The sequence below is a fragment of the Zophobas morio genome, unplaced genomic scaffold (genome assembly GCF_036711695.1).
Source record: "Zophobas morio isolate AGI-343-1 ecotype UQ-CSIRO unplaced genomic scaffold, CSIRO_AGI_Zmor_V1 ptg000012l, whole genome shotgun sequence".
NCBI classification, from domain to species: Eukaryota; Metazoa; Arthropoda; class Insecta; order Coleoptera; family Tenebrionidae; genus Zophobas; species Zophobas morio.
Window position 1 is genome coordinate 20,604,365 of NW_026972117.1, and position 14,251 is coordinate 20,618,615.

At 33.9% G+C, this 14,251-nt stretch overlaps 1 protein-coding gene across 13 annotated transcripts in view; it reads right to left on the reverse strand.

Annotated features, from left to right (window-relative positions):
• The window catches only part of LOC135127983 (rap guanine nucleotide exchange factor 2), a 140,095-nt gene that overhangs the window by 11,322 nt on the left and 114,522 nt on the right, over positions 1-14,251 (reverse strand). For 12 of the 13 annotated variants that reach the window (XM_064054736.1, XM_064054735.1, XM_064054729.1 and 9 more), the window contains 8 exons: positions 11,282-11,485; positions 10,832-11,232; positions 6,160-6,769; positions 5,734-6,107; positions 5,540-5,687; positions 4,778-5,330; positions 4,510-4,721; positions 3,457-3,991 (listed from right to left, as the gene is read on the reverse strand). In XM_064054736.1, the coding sequence (XP_063910806.1) occupies positions 3,457-3,991; positions 4,510-4,721; positions 4,778-5,330; positions 5,540-5,687; positions 5,734-6,107; positions 6,160-6,769; positions 10,832-11,232; positions 11,282-11,485 (3,037 nt within the window). The remainder of the gene's footprint in view (positions 1-3,456; positions 3,992-4,509; positions 4,722-4,777; positions 5,331-5,539; positions 5,688-5,733; positions 6,108-6,159; positions 6,770-10,831; positions 11,233-11,281; positions 11,486-14,251) is intronic. The other variant, XM_064054728.1, reaches the window with a different exon arrangement.

Here is a 14,251-nt window from a genome sequence, read left to right on the forward strand (position 1 = left end):
TTTGAGTTTCGATTTTTTTATTTTTCGACTTCCCGCTTTTAAATTTTTCGGTTTTTCAGGTTTTTCGAATATTAAAACTTTTGAAATTTTGATTTTTCAATATTTCGGTAGATTTTTTCGATTTCTCGATTTATAACATTTTTTTTTACTTGTCAGTTTTCAAATTTTTCAATTTTTCAATTCTTCAGTGTTTCTTCCATTGTTAGATTTTTAGATATTTCAGTTGTGGAAATTTTCAAGCTTTAAAATTTTAGATTTTTCTATTTCTTGATTTTTCGATTTTTCAGTTCTTCCATATTTCCGTTTTCGAATTTTGAAATTTTAGACTGTTTAGTTTTTAATGTTTCGAGTTCTCGACGTTTCGATTTTTCGACTTGCCGGTTTGACAATTTTGCGTTTTTAAAATGTTTCGATTTTTCATTTTTTCAATTTCTCGAAATTGCAGTATTTCGATCTTTTGATTGTTCAACTGCTCCATTTTTCGATTTTTCAATTTTTACTTTTTGATTTTGGCCTATTTCAATTTTTCAATTTTTCGAGTCCTCGGTTTTTCGACTTTTCGGTTGTTTTATTTTCCAATTTTTCGATATTTCAATTTTTCAATTTTTAAAATTTTTGAGTTTCAATTTTTTTATTCTTTGACTTCCCGCTTTTAGATTTTTCGGTTTTTCAGGTTTTTGGACTATTAAAACTTTTGAAATTTTGATTTTCCAATATTTCGGTTGATTTTTTCTATTTCTCGATTTATAAAAATTTTTTTTTTGACAATTTTTCGGTTCTTCAGTGTTTCTATCATTTTTCAATTTTTTGATTTTTAAAAATTGAAAAATGAAAAATTAAAAAAGTTCTTGATTTTTCAGTCTTTTAGTTTTTCAAGGCTCATTTCATTTTATTTTAAATGGCATGAGGGGTCAAAATTAAAATAAAAAAAAATTGCATTTAGTAAAGTAACAAAGTGTAAAAGGTGGAAAAAATCAATATTAAAATAAGTTTCAGGTTTTTTATTAAAATGGTTTTATTTCATTTAAATTTGTTATTTTAACAATTACTATTAACTTGTATTTAATTTTTATATCAACAAGGTTAATGGTAGATTAAAAAAAAATCAAAATTGTATTATTTGCGTTTTTTTTTTAATTTCTTAGTGCAAATTAAGAAAGACATGAACGCAGAAAAAAAACGATTTAAAAAAAATTAAGTTCGACCCTTCCTACCACAAAAAAACAATTATTTAGCCTTGTATCTCCAAAACAAATGTTGTTGGAAATTTCAATCACATTTCAGAGGATAGAGTTTAAATACTTTTACTTATATACGAAATTTCAATGAGTTCTAGTAAACCGCTCTGGAAATATTTAGCTGTATCCATACTTTTTAGCAACCTGTATATCGTAGTCCTAGAATGCACGGATCAGTCCGACCCGATCTGAGCCGACCAATCAGCACACGTGGATCGGTTCAGGTCGGGTTAGATCGGGTCATAACATTTCATAATGGACCTGAGCTGACCCGATCCGGGCACTTGAAAATTATAATATTTTATAAACACTCTGTACGTTAAGGCTCAATTTTATTAGTACGACCAAGTGCAAACTTTGTTTATCTGCGCATGAACTTGAATATTTTGAAGAAAATTGAAATAACTTGATGCCGTTGCATCGGAATTTAAATAACAGAATATACAGGGTGAGCCACCAAGCGAACTCTCAACGACACTTCATTATTAGAAATACAAAAATGACAAAAACTAAATTTGTGCAGTTCTTGGAGTACCATGCACTAGAATAATTCTTAACTATAGGGTGTTTCGTATTTAAGGCGCAACACATTTGGTTTTTGTATTTATTACACCCTCCATACTTTTGCAAATTCTGATTGATCTGTTCTTCGGCTTTATAACCACATTTATTTTTGAAATTCCGATGATACGTTCTTCCAATTTTCTGAAACATTTTTAGTAATGGAAGGCTTCATAAAAAAAATCGCAATATGGTTATTTTTAAAATCTGCATTACAGGATTTTGTGGAGAGATAAATAACTGCACGCGCTTGGTTGTGCTCTAAATAAAGTCTTAACATACGTTTAATTTTTTTAATTACAATTTTCAAATATCGACCAGTTTTTCCAAATTTTTGCATTTTTTTCTGTTTATTGTTCTGTAACTTTTCTATTCAGTATTTTCTATATTTAAAGTTGATAGTTACTGCGATTTTTGACTCTTTTGGGAGACACGAACATATTTTAAGAAAGTAAAAAAATACAGTAAGACGTAGTAATAAAATACAGGATGTTCCATTTGCAGAACCAAATATTGATATATCAAAAATTGTAACGTTCTAGATTTTCTTTTATAAATACTGTGTATTAAAATTTGTGTGTCAAGACCAAAAAGACGAACTTTTTTTTTAACGAGATACACACAACATTGTTTTGGCGACCATACAGAAAAATTGTTGCTATTATGTAAGTGGTTTTGAGATTAGAAAAATTGGTACCGTCATATTTCGTTCAAATGGAGCTCAAATAACAAAAGATTATGTTTCCCTTTTATCTTTTTCGCCTAAAAAATAACATTACGATTTTTTTGGTGAATCCTTACATTGCAGACGCATTGAGTTTTCAAAAATAAACTATTTTTATAAACCCTACAAACAGGCCAATAGGAATGTGTAAAAATATAGTGTTCGGAAAAAAAAGAATTATAATTTATAAAAAATTACATTGTAAAGTTCCAGTTGAGGTCAATCAGGATACATAACACCAGAAAACTGAGTCGTATTTTGTGTCAAAAACAGAATACTGTATAGTCGAAAATAATTTTACGTTATGCACCCCAAAAACCTGTATAACTTTGATTCCTTTTACTTCTAATAATAATTTATGAGATTTGGACTTACTGACTCAGTCACCCTGTATAGATTTTGATTGGTGTTGTATAATATTCACAATTTTGATGCACAAGTTAAATGTCAAAGTAAAAAATCACGGAAAAATGCAGAAAATTGTATTTTTGAATTCTAGATACCATCAAAGTTTACTTTATTTTTTAAGTATTTATTTCCCTAGGATGCAACATTTTTAAACAGACAAAAGAAAATCAAACGCCATCGTAAAAAGAAAAATAATTACAAACATTGATTTATTCCTACGTTCATGTATAGCTGTACTGTCTTCAAAATGAAATATATAGTTATATTTTCAAGCTCACTCATCAAATTTATTTAAAAAAATATTTATTCCCATGATCAGTAAAACTTCGTACTAAGCTTTGTAGGAATTCAATCAAATGAACTAATGCGTCGCTAAATCAGGATGTAATCTTGTATAGACTATACAGTAGTTAAACAAGTATGTACTTCAAGATTATACAGGCTGTCCGCAATTAAATCCATAACCTTTAAGACCATCACCGTCCCAGTAATCCCAAATTTCACCGAATTAAGAAAAAAACTCACCAAACTTGGCAGTCGGTTTTCTCTCATCACTCGTACTACTCGTACTACTCGTCGTAGACGGCGCCGGCGACGCGTGCCGCTTTCCCCTCTGACTTCCCGGTCCAGACGACCCGCTACCCGACGCCGCTTCACACTCCAACGACATCTCGTGCAGTTTCACTTCGTCCGTCACGACGTGCAAATTATTCAAGTACGCCTTGACCCTCCTCACCATCTGCGACTCCTCGAACATCTTCTTCGGATTGGGCGCCGCCGTCGACTTTTTCCTCCTCTTCACAGTCGTCTGACCCTGCGGATGGTGCTGCGACGACGCCGTTGTCAGCTGGTTGAGCGCGACCATGGCGTTGCTCGCCGGCTGCCCGCCCAACTCCAACATCGTCAAGAGATCGTACGGACTACTACACATGTTGCTCAACGATCGCACTTCTTTCGCGATCATTCGGAGCTTCTCGAAGTTGACTAGGCCCTCAACTTGTGAATCGTTGCCCAGGTGGATGAAGGTGAGGTCTTTTTTGACCACGGGATAAAAGGGGATCTGTAGCAAAAGTGGTGGATTAGAAAAATGTGCGCGAGAGTGAGTGGCCAAGAAGCATGCTGTAAAATGTGGGAGAAAAGAGTGATAAAAATGATGAGGGAATTTGTAGCACAGATAATAAAATATGCGTGGGGGGGTCGGGCGAGAGGAGGCAAACGGTGTGGAACATTGAATTTAAACTTTCTTGGAGTACTTATCGCTGGCAGTACTTCGACGTGAAGTCGGTACTGGATTGAGGCAATCAACAAATTCTCTCATTGTGGTAGACGTAATAAATTGTAAAAATTGTCGAAAGTCGAAATTTCAAAAAATGAGGGTTGGGTACACAGAACTTACAGTATGAGAAAGTACCAGATATGTCTAAAAATAAAATCGCAAATGTCAACTACATGTTGTAACTGCGGGGTATGAATTATGATCTTGCAGGACGAAGTTGCTTTTCCACTTTCTGATTACTTTATTTTAAGATGAACTTCGTCTTGCATACACTAGTTGATCAAAAAATAGCAAGTACTTACTATAGGCGGTTGACTTTGCTCAGCACTGACGAGTTGTCGGTACTTGCTCATGTTTCTTGAAGGGTCCATTAGCTGTTGCAGATCTGAAAATACCCTTTGGTACTTCCCTGGCAGCTTATCCCAGCTCTGTCTCAATCTTGATACTGCACCATGCCCTAAACCACTTATAATAGCAAACATGGAATTAAAATTCTTGCACTCTTTACACTGCCCTGAGTAACAAAAAACCAATTAGTACCTGCTACGAAAACTACCACCAATCACTTACTTGCTACTTTAATAAATTGCTTAATAATTTTCATTCTCCTCACCGGATTGTGCTCACTGCACACTTCCGTCACAACCCAGAACATCTCCTTATTAACCAACGCGGCGAACTGTTCCAACATAGGCGTCCCATACTTCGACTTAAGTTCAAACAACTCGTCGATATACTCAGTCGGTTCTATCTGTCTAAAAATGCTAAAATCTTGCAAGGTTAGCTGAATCGCGACCTCTACGGCATTCAGCTGCAAGAAATGAACGGCGCTCTCTCTAACTAATTCAGGAGCGAGTTCGTCAGGTACTAAAGTTTCGGTGATTCCGTTTGTTTTCAGGTAATAGCGACTGTTAAGTCCGATTCTTTCAGCCAAATTTTGAAGTTGATCAGGTAGGCGGCGCTGCTTGATCGTCTGGGTGTCCGTGACGCTCACTTCACACAGACTGTAGTTGCTACTAGGATCGGTGATGCCGAACTCTTGGAGGGCCAACATCACGACTTCGTGAGCGGTGGTCTCTTTGTGGACCAGTAGATATTTGTAACTTTGATCGGGTTTGTACACCTATACAAACGGCGTAAACAACCATTAAAAATATTACAAGAAGGTTAGGTTTGCACCCGCATAAAATTTTATTGCAGAAAACGCAGTTTAAGTCAGTTTCGATAACTTTCGGAACACCATAAACAACACCTTCGCGTTCTATTTTTGATCGTCTCACTGTCAGCAATAAAATTTTATGTGGGTGCCACTAAAACTTTTAGTGATGTTACCTTGAGAACATGTTCTGGATAGTCGGTGCACCTGAGATCGTCGTAGCAAATCGACATCAAATCAGGATTGCTTTGGGACTGATACAAATTCGACCCCAGATTGCTCGGAGCATTAAAATTATCCACCTGATCGGTTCCAACACTAAAACTAACCGCTCTTAGTTTAATATAGTTCCAAAATTTATCCAAATTACTTGATGATATTCTTGGGTAAAATATTCATCTTCATCAGCGCCTTCTGCAACCGCCTTTTGGGTCCCAAAGTCATGAAACTGGGTTTCTTATTCTCCTTCTGTGGACTCCCGATTGTTACAGGTTGTGAACACGGCGACTCGTTACTGAGAATCAGGTTTCCATCCACACTTGAAAGCCTGGCTCTAGGATCGGGTTGCAACTTCGAAATTTCCGATACTTTTCGACTTCTTGGTCGTGGAGAATTATCTGGAGTGTTAAGCATTTCCTTAAAGTGTAGAAGATTCGATTTAACCGTGATACTGAGATGTGTAGTTCCTCTGAGAATTTCGAGCGCTTTGGCATGACTCACATGCTCAAAGCTTTGTCCGTTAACCTGAAAATGTTCAATTCGTCACGTGTTCAAAAACCCAGACACCTACCTATACCTCTATAATTTGATCACCCCTCTTCAACCCCACGTCCTCGGCTTTCGTCTTCTTATCAACTTTCGAGATAAAAATTCCGAAATTCCTCTCAAACCCGCCCAAAATTTGGAAATTCAAGGGTTCTTCGCGACTCGATCTGGCCAAAACGACGTTTCGAAGTCTCGCCTTCGCCGCACAAGCGATATTGAGAAGCCGCAGTTGTCCGCTCATTTTTTCGTTTTCTAATCCTTGTTCGAATGTCTCCAAGAAATCGATCATGTCAGGGTCGGTTTCGAAGTCGGTGAAATGGTTGTTGACCCATAATAACACTACTCTGGTTACTCTGTCTCGAACATCTGGATCTTTAAACCACTCTAGAAGTTGGTTGGCTACGTGCAGTGGACTTGAGATGAACGTTCGATGGGTTAAGAGAAAATCTTCGACGTATGTGGGGTCAGTGAGCGAATTTTCTTCGACGAGTTGCAGCATTAAGCGTTCTGGAGTGGCTCGAATTACCACGTGACCTCTTCGATTACTGCTGGGTTCCATAGAGCCGCGGAGTTCTGTCACCATGACGACTTTGCCGTTTTCTTCGTGGCGGCGGGTGTTTTCTTCGCCTTGATGCAATATTCTGGCAAAAATAATTAAAACGCTCGTTATACCATGTGTTTACACTCCTATTGTTTCAACTAGGTATAGTTGAAGTCAGTATCTACGGTTTTCGAACGGAAAGTAACTTTTGTGTTAAAAAGATCTAAGCTCTATTTGATACCCCAAATTTAGGAAATATTGCATGTTCATGATAAATTATGAAATTTGACTTGAAGTATTTTTGACAATATTAAACCAGAAAAATTAGTAGAAGATTATTTCGATAGAACTTCCCTCGCCCTAAGTAAAGCCTAATAAATCCCGCCCCTTTGAAAAATTATAAACTTTGATGTTACGATTTTTGTTTTGTGATAACCTCTATAAAGTAAAAACCAGTGGCGTAAATAACAACTCCGAAAAATCGAAATTTCGAAAATTAAAGACATTTGAAAAATCCAAAAACTGAAGAATGGAAAAATTGAAAATCGTGAAATGGAAAAGTAAAAAAAAATTAAAAGTCTAGAAACTGAAAAATCTAAAAATTAAAAAATCTAAGTTTCAAAAAGTATAAAGAAAGAGAACATTAAGGGTATTTAAAATCGAAAATTCGAGAAATCAAAATCGAAAAGTAAAAAAATTGAAAAATCGAAAAACTGAAGAATGGAAAAACTGAAAATCTATAAGTAAAAAAAAACTGGAAATTCAAATATCGAAAAATAAAAAAAATGAGAAGTCTAAAATTTGAAGAATGGAAAAATTGAAAATTCAATGACTCAAATATGTATTCGAAAAAACGAAATTCGCTAAATCAGAAAAACCGAAAATTCGACAATCAAAATATCGAAAAACCGAAAACGAAGATTTCGAAAAATCCAAGAAGGGAAATATAGAAAAATCGGGAAATCGAAAATTCGATTATCTAAAAATTGAGAAATCCAAGAATTGAAATATAGAAAAAACGAAATATCAGAAGTCGATTAAAACCGAAAAATTGAAAAATCGATAATTAGATGAATCAAAGATGTATTCGAAGTAACGAAAATCCGAAAATTAAAAATCGAAAAACTGAAGAACGGAAAAATTGAAAATTCAAGAAATCAAAAAGTCTAGAAACTGAAAAATGTAAAAATTGATAATTCGAAAAAAAAAATCAAACATCGACAAATCGCAAAAACCGAAAGCTCGAAAAACAAAAGACCGAAACACCGAAAAATCAAAAATTCGAAAAATCCAAGAAAAATATTGAAAAAACGCAATGTCGAAAGTCGAAAAATGGAAAAATCGAGAAATCGAAATTAAAAAAAATGAAAATTCAAAAAATCTAAAAATTGGAAAGCCGAAAAATGAAACTAGAAAAATCGAGAAATCGAAAATAAAGAAATTGAAAATTCGAATATCGAAAAATCGAAAATTCAACAATTCGATGAACCAGAAAACCAAAAAATTCAAAAATTTGAAAATCAAAAAACTGAATGGAAAAATAAATTGAAAATAATTCGAGAAATCGCAAAAACCGAAAACTCGAAAATCAAAAGACCGAAACACCGAAAAATCAAAAATTCGAAAATGAAGATTTCGAAAAATCCAAGAAGAATATAAAAAAACGCAATGTCGAAAGTCGAAAAATGGAAACATCGAAAACTCGAAAATCAAAAGACGGAAACACCGAAAAATCAAAAATTCGAAAACAAAGATTTCGAAAAATCCAAGAAGAATATAGAAAAAACGCAATGTCGAAAGTCGAAAAATGAAAAAATGGAAACATCGAGAAATCGAAATTAAAAAAAATGAAATTTCGAAAAATCGAAAGTCGAAAAATTGAAAATCTAAATATCAAAAAATCCAAAACTTTAAAATTAAGAAATCGGAAACCCGAAAAATGAAAATAGAAAAATCGAGAAATCGAAAGTAAAGAAATTGGAAATTCAAATATCGAAAAATCAAAAACTAAAAACTTGGAAAATCGAAAATAAAAAAATCGAAATTCAACAATTCGACGAATCAAATATATATTCGAAATAACGAACATCCGATAAATCAGAAAACCGAAAATTCAAAAATTTGAAAATCAAAAAACTGAATGGAAAAATTGAAAATAATTCGAGAAATTGAAAAATAAAAACAAATTGAAAATTTAAATATTGAAATATCATCAATTAAAAAAAATTGAAAAGCCTAAAAAATGAAGAATGGCAAAATTGGAAAATGCAAAATTTAAAAAATCAAAATCGAAATTTCGAAAAATTGATAATTCATTGTATTCGAAAAAACAAAAAGTCGCCAAATCGGAAAACCGAAAATTTGAAAATTTAAAAATCCAAAAACCGAAAAATAATAAATCGGAAATCAATATTTCGAAAAATACAAAAATCGCAATTTAGAAAAAACGAAAAATCGAAGGTCGAAAAGTAGAAAAATGGAAAAATCAAGAAATCGCAATTAAAAAAATTAAAATTCAAATATCCAAAGATCAAAATTTGGAAAATAGAAAATAGAAAATTTGAAAAATGGACAATTGAAAAATTGAAAATTTGAAAAAATCGAAAATTCAAAATTTCGAAAAATCCAATGTCGAAAAATCGAAAATTCGATTAATCATATGTTCGAAAAATTAAAATCTGAAAAGTCGGGAAACCGAAAATTCGAAAATCTACAAAATGAAAAACCCAAAAATCGAAATATAGAAAAAAGGAAACATCGAAAGTCGAGAAATCTAAAAGTGTAAAAAGAAATCGAAATAAAAAAAAAATCGAAAAATTCGGATATCGAAAAATCCAATATTCGAAATTTCGATAATCAGATATCCGAAAAATAGAAAATTGAAAAAACGAAAAGTTGAAAAAATTAAAAGCAAAAAACCTTAAAATTCTAACATCCAAAAGCCGAATTTCCAAAAAACCATCGAGCAATTGAAATTCGAGTGATCAAAAATTCAAAAAGTTGAAAAATCGAAAATCGGAAACCGAAAATCTAAAATTCGGCGAATCAAATGTTTGAAAAATCTAAAATCGAAAGATTCTTCCTATTACCTCAAACCGTTTATGATTTCAGAGCAGTAGGTTTGAAATTTCAAAGTTAAATTTTAAAATATTATACAATTTTGATTTTTTCCCCAAAAATTTGGACGTCTAGAATAAAATCTCAACACCAATTCATGAATCACACATGCATGTGATTCTATAAAATTTAAGGAATTCGGGAAAATGACGTAAATATTTAGGGGGATGATAAAGCAAGAAATTTTGATTAACGATTTACCATTCTTGCGATAACCTTAAAACGTTTGCAAGATTTCAGAGCATTGGGTTTTACAGTTTCAATATTAAACTGTAAAATGTTATACAATTTTGATTTTTCAACACGGATTCATAAACCACAGTGCAGGAGCGTCTAATTTTATAAAATTTAAATAAAATTTACCAACGTAAATTTTTGATCATTACCCAAATTTTTGTTAGCGTTTTAGTACTCGTATCTACACGCTAATCCTAATACACATATAAAATTTGACAATAGGTCCAATAGTTTCGGAGATCATATGTCTATTCAAAATCCGAACTGACGGCAGACAGACGGAAACGGGAGAGCTAGTTTTTCGTGCCCTAGAGGTCATGAAACGTCAAGAAAACATAAAACTAGCCTATCGCCCGATGGATTCGATTAGAATACTTCCTTACCTTACGCTCGTAAATAAAAAAACACGAATTTGAACCCACATCAATAAAAAATGATACTTTTAAATTAGTTCAACGGACTGTTTTGTATGATAACACACAAAAATATATATAGATTCATGAATCACTTTATCACTATTTTATAATTTACTTACAAACCCAGTCTGCACCTACTAAAATTTAACAACAAATGGGTCCATCCAGAAGTAGGAGACTGTTTACGTACACCCCTCTACCCTTATCTTATCAACATCTCAATGAAAAACACAAACAGATAATCCAAAGCAAGGCTACTCGATAAACAACATTTTAATGTCTGCCATACTTATTTACACCTCGATTAATAAAAACATCAACACGCTCAAAATTCGGGTCATTATGCTCAAGTTACTCTCCGCTCTACGCGTTATTTTTTAACTCCCCCTCACCTGTAGTAATCCGACTGTGTAATACAAACAAATTGGCAGTCATCACACTTGGTAACCATAATCCCTTTATGATACAACTTCTCCATGGTAGGCAAAATCCCGAACGCCTCCCCCGTGGTCAACGCTTGACTTTCTTCCCCCGGAATTATCACCTCCACACACCCATTAACCACCACCGACCACGAATCCAACTCCTCGCCGTCGTTCATCACCGTCGTTCCAGCTTTATCCACCACCGCGAACACCATAACAGCACACAACGCCCTTCTCACAGCCAAAGTCATGTTGGTGAAGGCCTTCAGGTGCTGGGTGAACTCCAACAACGCCTCGATGTCGTCTTCTGTACGTTCTTGAGGTTCTTTCTCGAGGCAGTCACGCACTCGGTCCCTTACTGTCAAACTCTGCCAAAAAATTAATCATTCGAGTCGGTTTGAGGCGACTGAAACTTACGTCCATGCTTTCGGCCAAGTCGTCTTCTTCATCGCTGTCCACTATGCTCTCGACCAAGCCAGTGAAGTCGATGTCGTCTCCGTCGAGTTCCGAATGGTTTGAGGCCATGGTGTCTGAGCCGCTGTAGGCCGAACTCGTGTCTGAAGAATGGGAGCCTCGACTGCATTTGTGGTAGAGGCTGGGTCTGATCATATTTTGACCATACTGGAAGTAAAAAATCGAGCTATTTAAACCGTTCTTTGGTTGAGTATTGAACTACTAGCGCCACAATTGAAGTTATTAATAATTGTACTGCAAAATAAGTCTTCTTGCATGCTTTGGGTCAATGGTATATGCCATACCAAACGTGTTTTACGTGATTCTTTGTGAACATAACTCTAGTTTTTCTTGCTGAATCGAATTGTGTACTGTAACAAGTAATATATTATGTATTGTTCGCACGAAATGGGTACCCAAGCAAAGAAATTCTAGAGCTAACACACGTGTATTTAGTGTCTGTAATTTCGGATTTTGAGTCATAAAGCATACAGATTTTAGAACAACATAATTATATTACCATCGTTACCAGTAGTTGAACTCTTTCAAAACAAACACATTACCGTTGATATTTTGCTCATTAGAAAATACATCTAAACTTGAGTAAACACATAAATAGCTGGTAGTTGAAGCTAACGTAATGTTCACACGGTTAAGTTCAATCGACATGATGCAGATTCACTTCAATTTATGTGAAATTAATTCAAAAATAAAATTTTTGTGGTCAGAAACTGTACAATTTTGTACCGAAGTAACTAGCTTTCGTTAGAATAAAACATCAAACGTCAAAACTATATTCTTATCACAAAAAAAGAAATAGGGTACTTTTTCTACACACTGCTTTTTGTTCTAACAAGTTGCCTTACAAAAAAAGTATAGTAAAGTTTGATAACAATGAAAAATTTCGCACCCGAGTTTTCAGTAAATCTCGACGTACTGAAGAATTTCCTAAGAATATTTGAACAGATATTTGGATTTTTCTATTTTTTAATCCTAATTCATTCATAGACATTTAAGAAAGCCGGTAAAAATAAATTTTGCGAAAAATGCCCACAGTAGAAACAACTTTAATAAATTCATGGATAAAAGATTTATCTGTACTTATTTTAAACGACGAAAATGTTTTCTGCAAAGCATGTGGGAAAACGGTAAGTGCGTTTTTTTTTAAAATTTATATTGCATATTTTTTAATATGACTGTAAAATTGTTTTTGTGTTGAAATAAAAAAAAATATAATAAAAACTCTGATTGTTAATTGTAATGACGAAAAAATAGGTAATTTATAGCATATTTATGCTTTGTGTAAAAATATGTTGTACGTAATAGCTGTAATTACTAATAATTATAGACATTTATTGTGTTTTTTGTTTGTATTTTATTGTTCTTTCTTTCCTAGTCCCCGGAGGTAAATTGCGTATGTGCATATTTAGCAAAAGTTGCGCAATTTCGAAGACATTTTTTGCATATACCGGGTGTCTGGAAAATGGCGGATTATCTTAACAATCAACTGGTGAGTCTGGGAAAAATAATAAAAAAAAATACTTCTCACATTTTGGTGGAGTTATAATGATTTTAAAATTGGTTCTTTTGCTACGTTTAACAACTAAACAACCCATTCATTATCACAACTAGTAATATACTTCATATTTCTCTCACCTATGGCCATGTTTAATTACCATTTCAGTTAGAATATGTACAAAGATATAGTTTTGTTGTTTTTGTAATAATTTGATAAAATTCCATTTGACAACAATGTTTACCTGATACAGGGTTTCTATAAATGATTATAGGGTCGTAGTAGGTCATGTAAACGTGCCGCCTCTCACATTTAACTGTACGGAGATCTGGTTACAAATGACATTAGACATTAATGTGACAAGTGAGAACTGTCATAATGAGGCATAATCACGGGCGTAATTTCAGCGAAGCGGGTTTTTTGAAATCCATGGCTAACTACGCCCTTAGAATCATTTATAAAAGCCCTGTATAAAACGAAGGTACAAATCAGCAAAAATCGAGCGAACAGTTAAAAATGTTTGACGTTTTAAAAATTGTCAAAGTTTTCAAAATCCCACGTTTAAAATGTTCGCAGTTATTTTTAAGTCCCCTGGTGTTTTGTTGCTGGATGAACTTGAAAAAATCTTTTGAGCTTTTAGTGTATAATTTTTTATGAATTTGAAAGTCTTGAGCGCCGCAGTGTTTTTTTTTTAATTTAAAACAATTTTAGGGGACTTTGGTGTTCTATGTTTGAAAAATTCTAACTTGTAATGAGTTAATTTTGGAACCCCGTTTTTTTTTGAAAATGTAAAACAATCTTGAGGTTCTAGATATTCCTGTTTGGAAAAACTTTTAAAGTTCTTTGGGACCTTTAGTGTCTTTTCTTATAATAATTTAATTAAATTTCTTGAAGGATACGTCATTTGCTAAAATCACTGTTATCTTAGCAGATACTAATCCCGCCCACCCGCTCTATACTTTCTTAGAAGGATGTCATTACCCAAAATCAGTCTTATCTCAGTAGCTACTAGCCCCGCCCACCCACCCTATTTTCTTACAGGGTAGGTTATTTAACAAATCAGTTTTGTCTTAGCAAATACTAGCCCGGCCCACCCGCCCTCTCTATTTATAGAGGGTATCTCATTTGCCAAAATCAGTTATCTTGACAGCTACTAGCCCCACTCAGCCACCCTCTCTTTTTTTATAGGGTTTGTTATTTGCCAAAATCGATCTTAATTTAGCAGTTACTAACCCCGCCCACCCGCCCTCTACTTTTTTAGAAGGACCTCGTTAGCCAAAATCAGTCTTATCACAGTAGCTACTAGGCCCGCCCACCCACCCTCTTTTCTTGCAGGGTATGTTATTTGATAAATCAGTTTTGTCTTAGCAGATACTAGCCCCGCCCACCCGCCTTCTACTTTCTTAGAAGGATCTCAT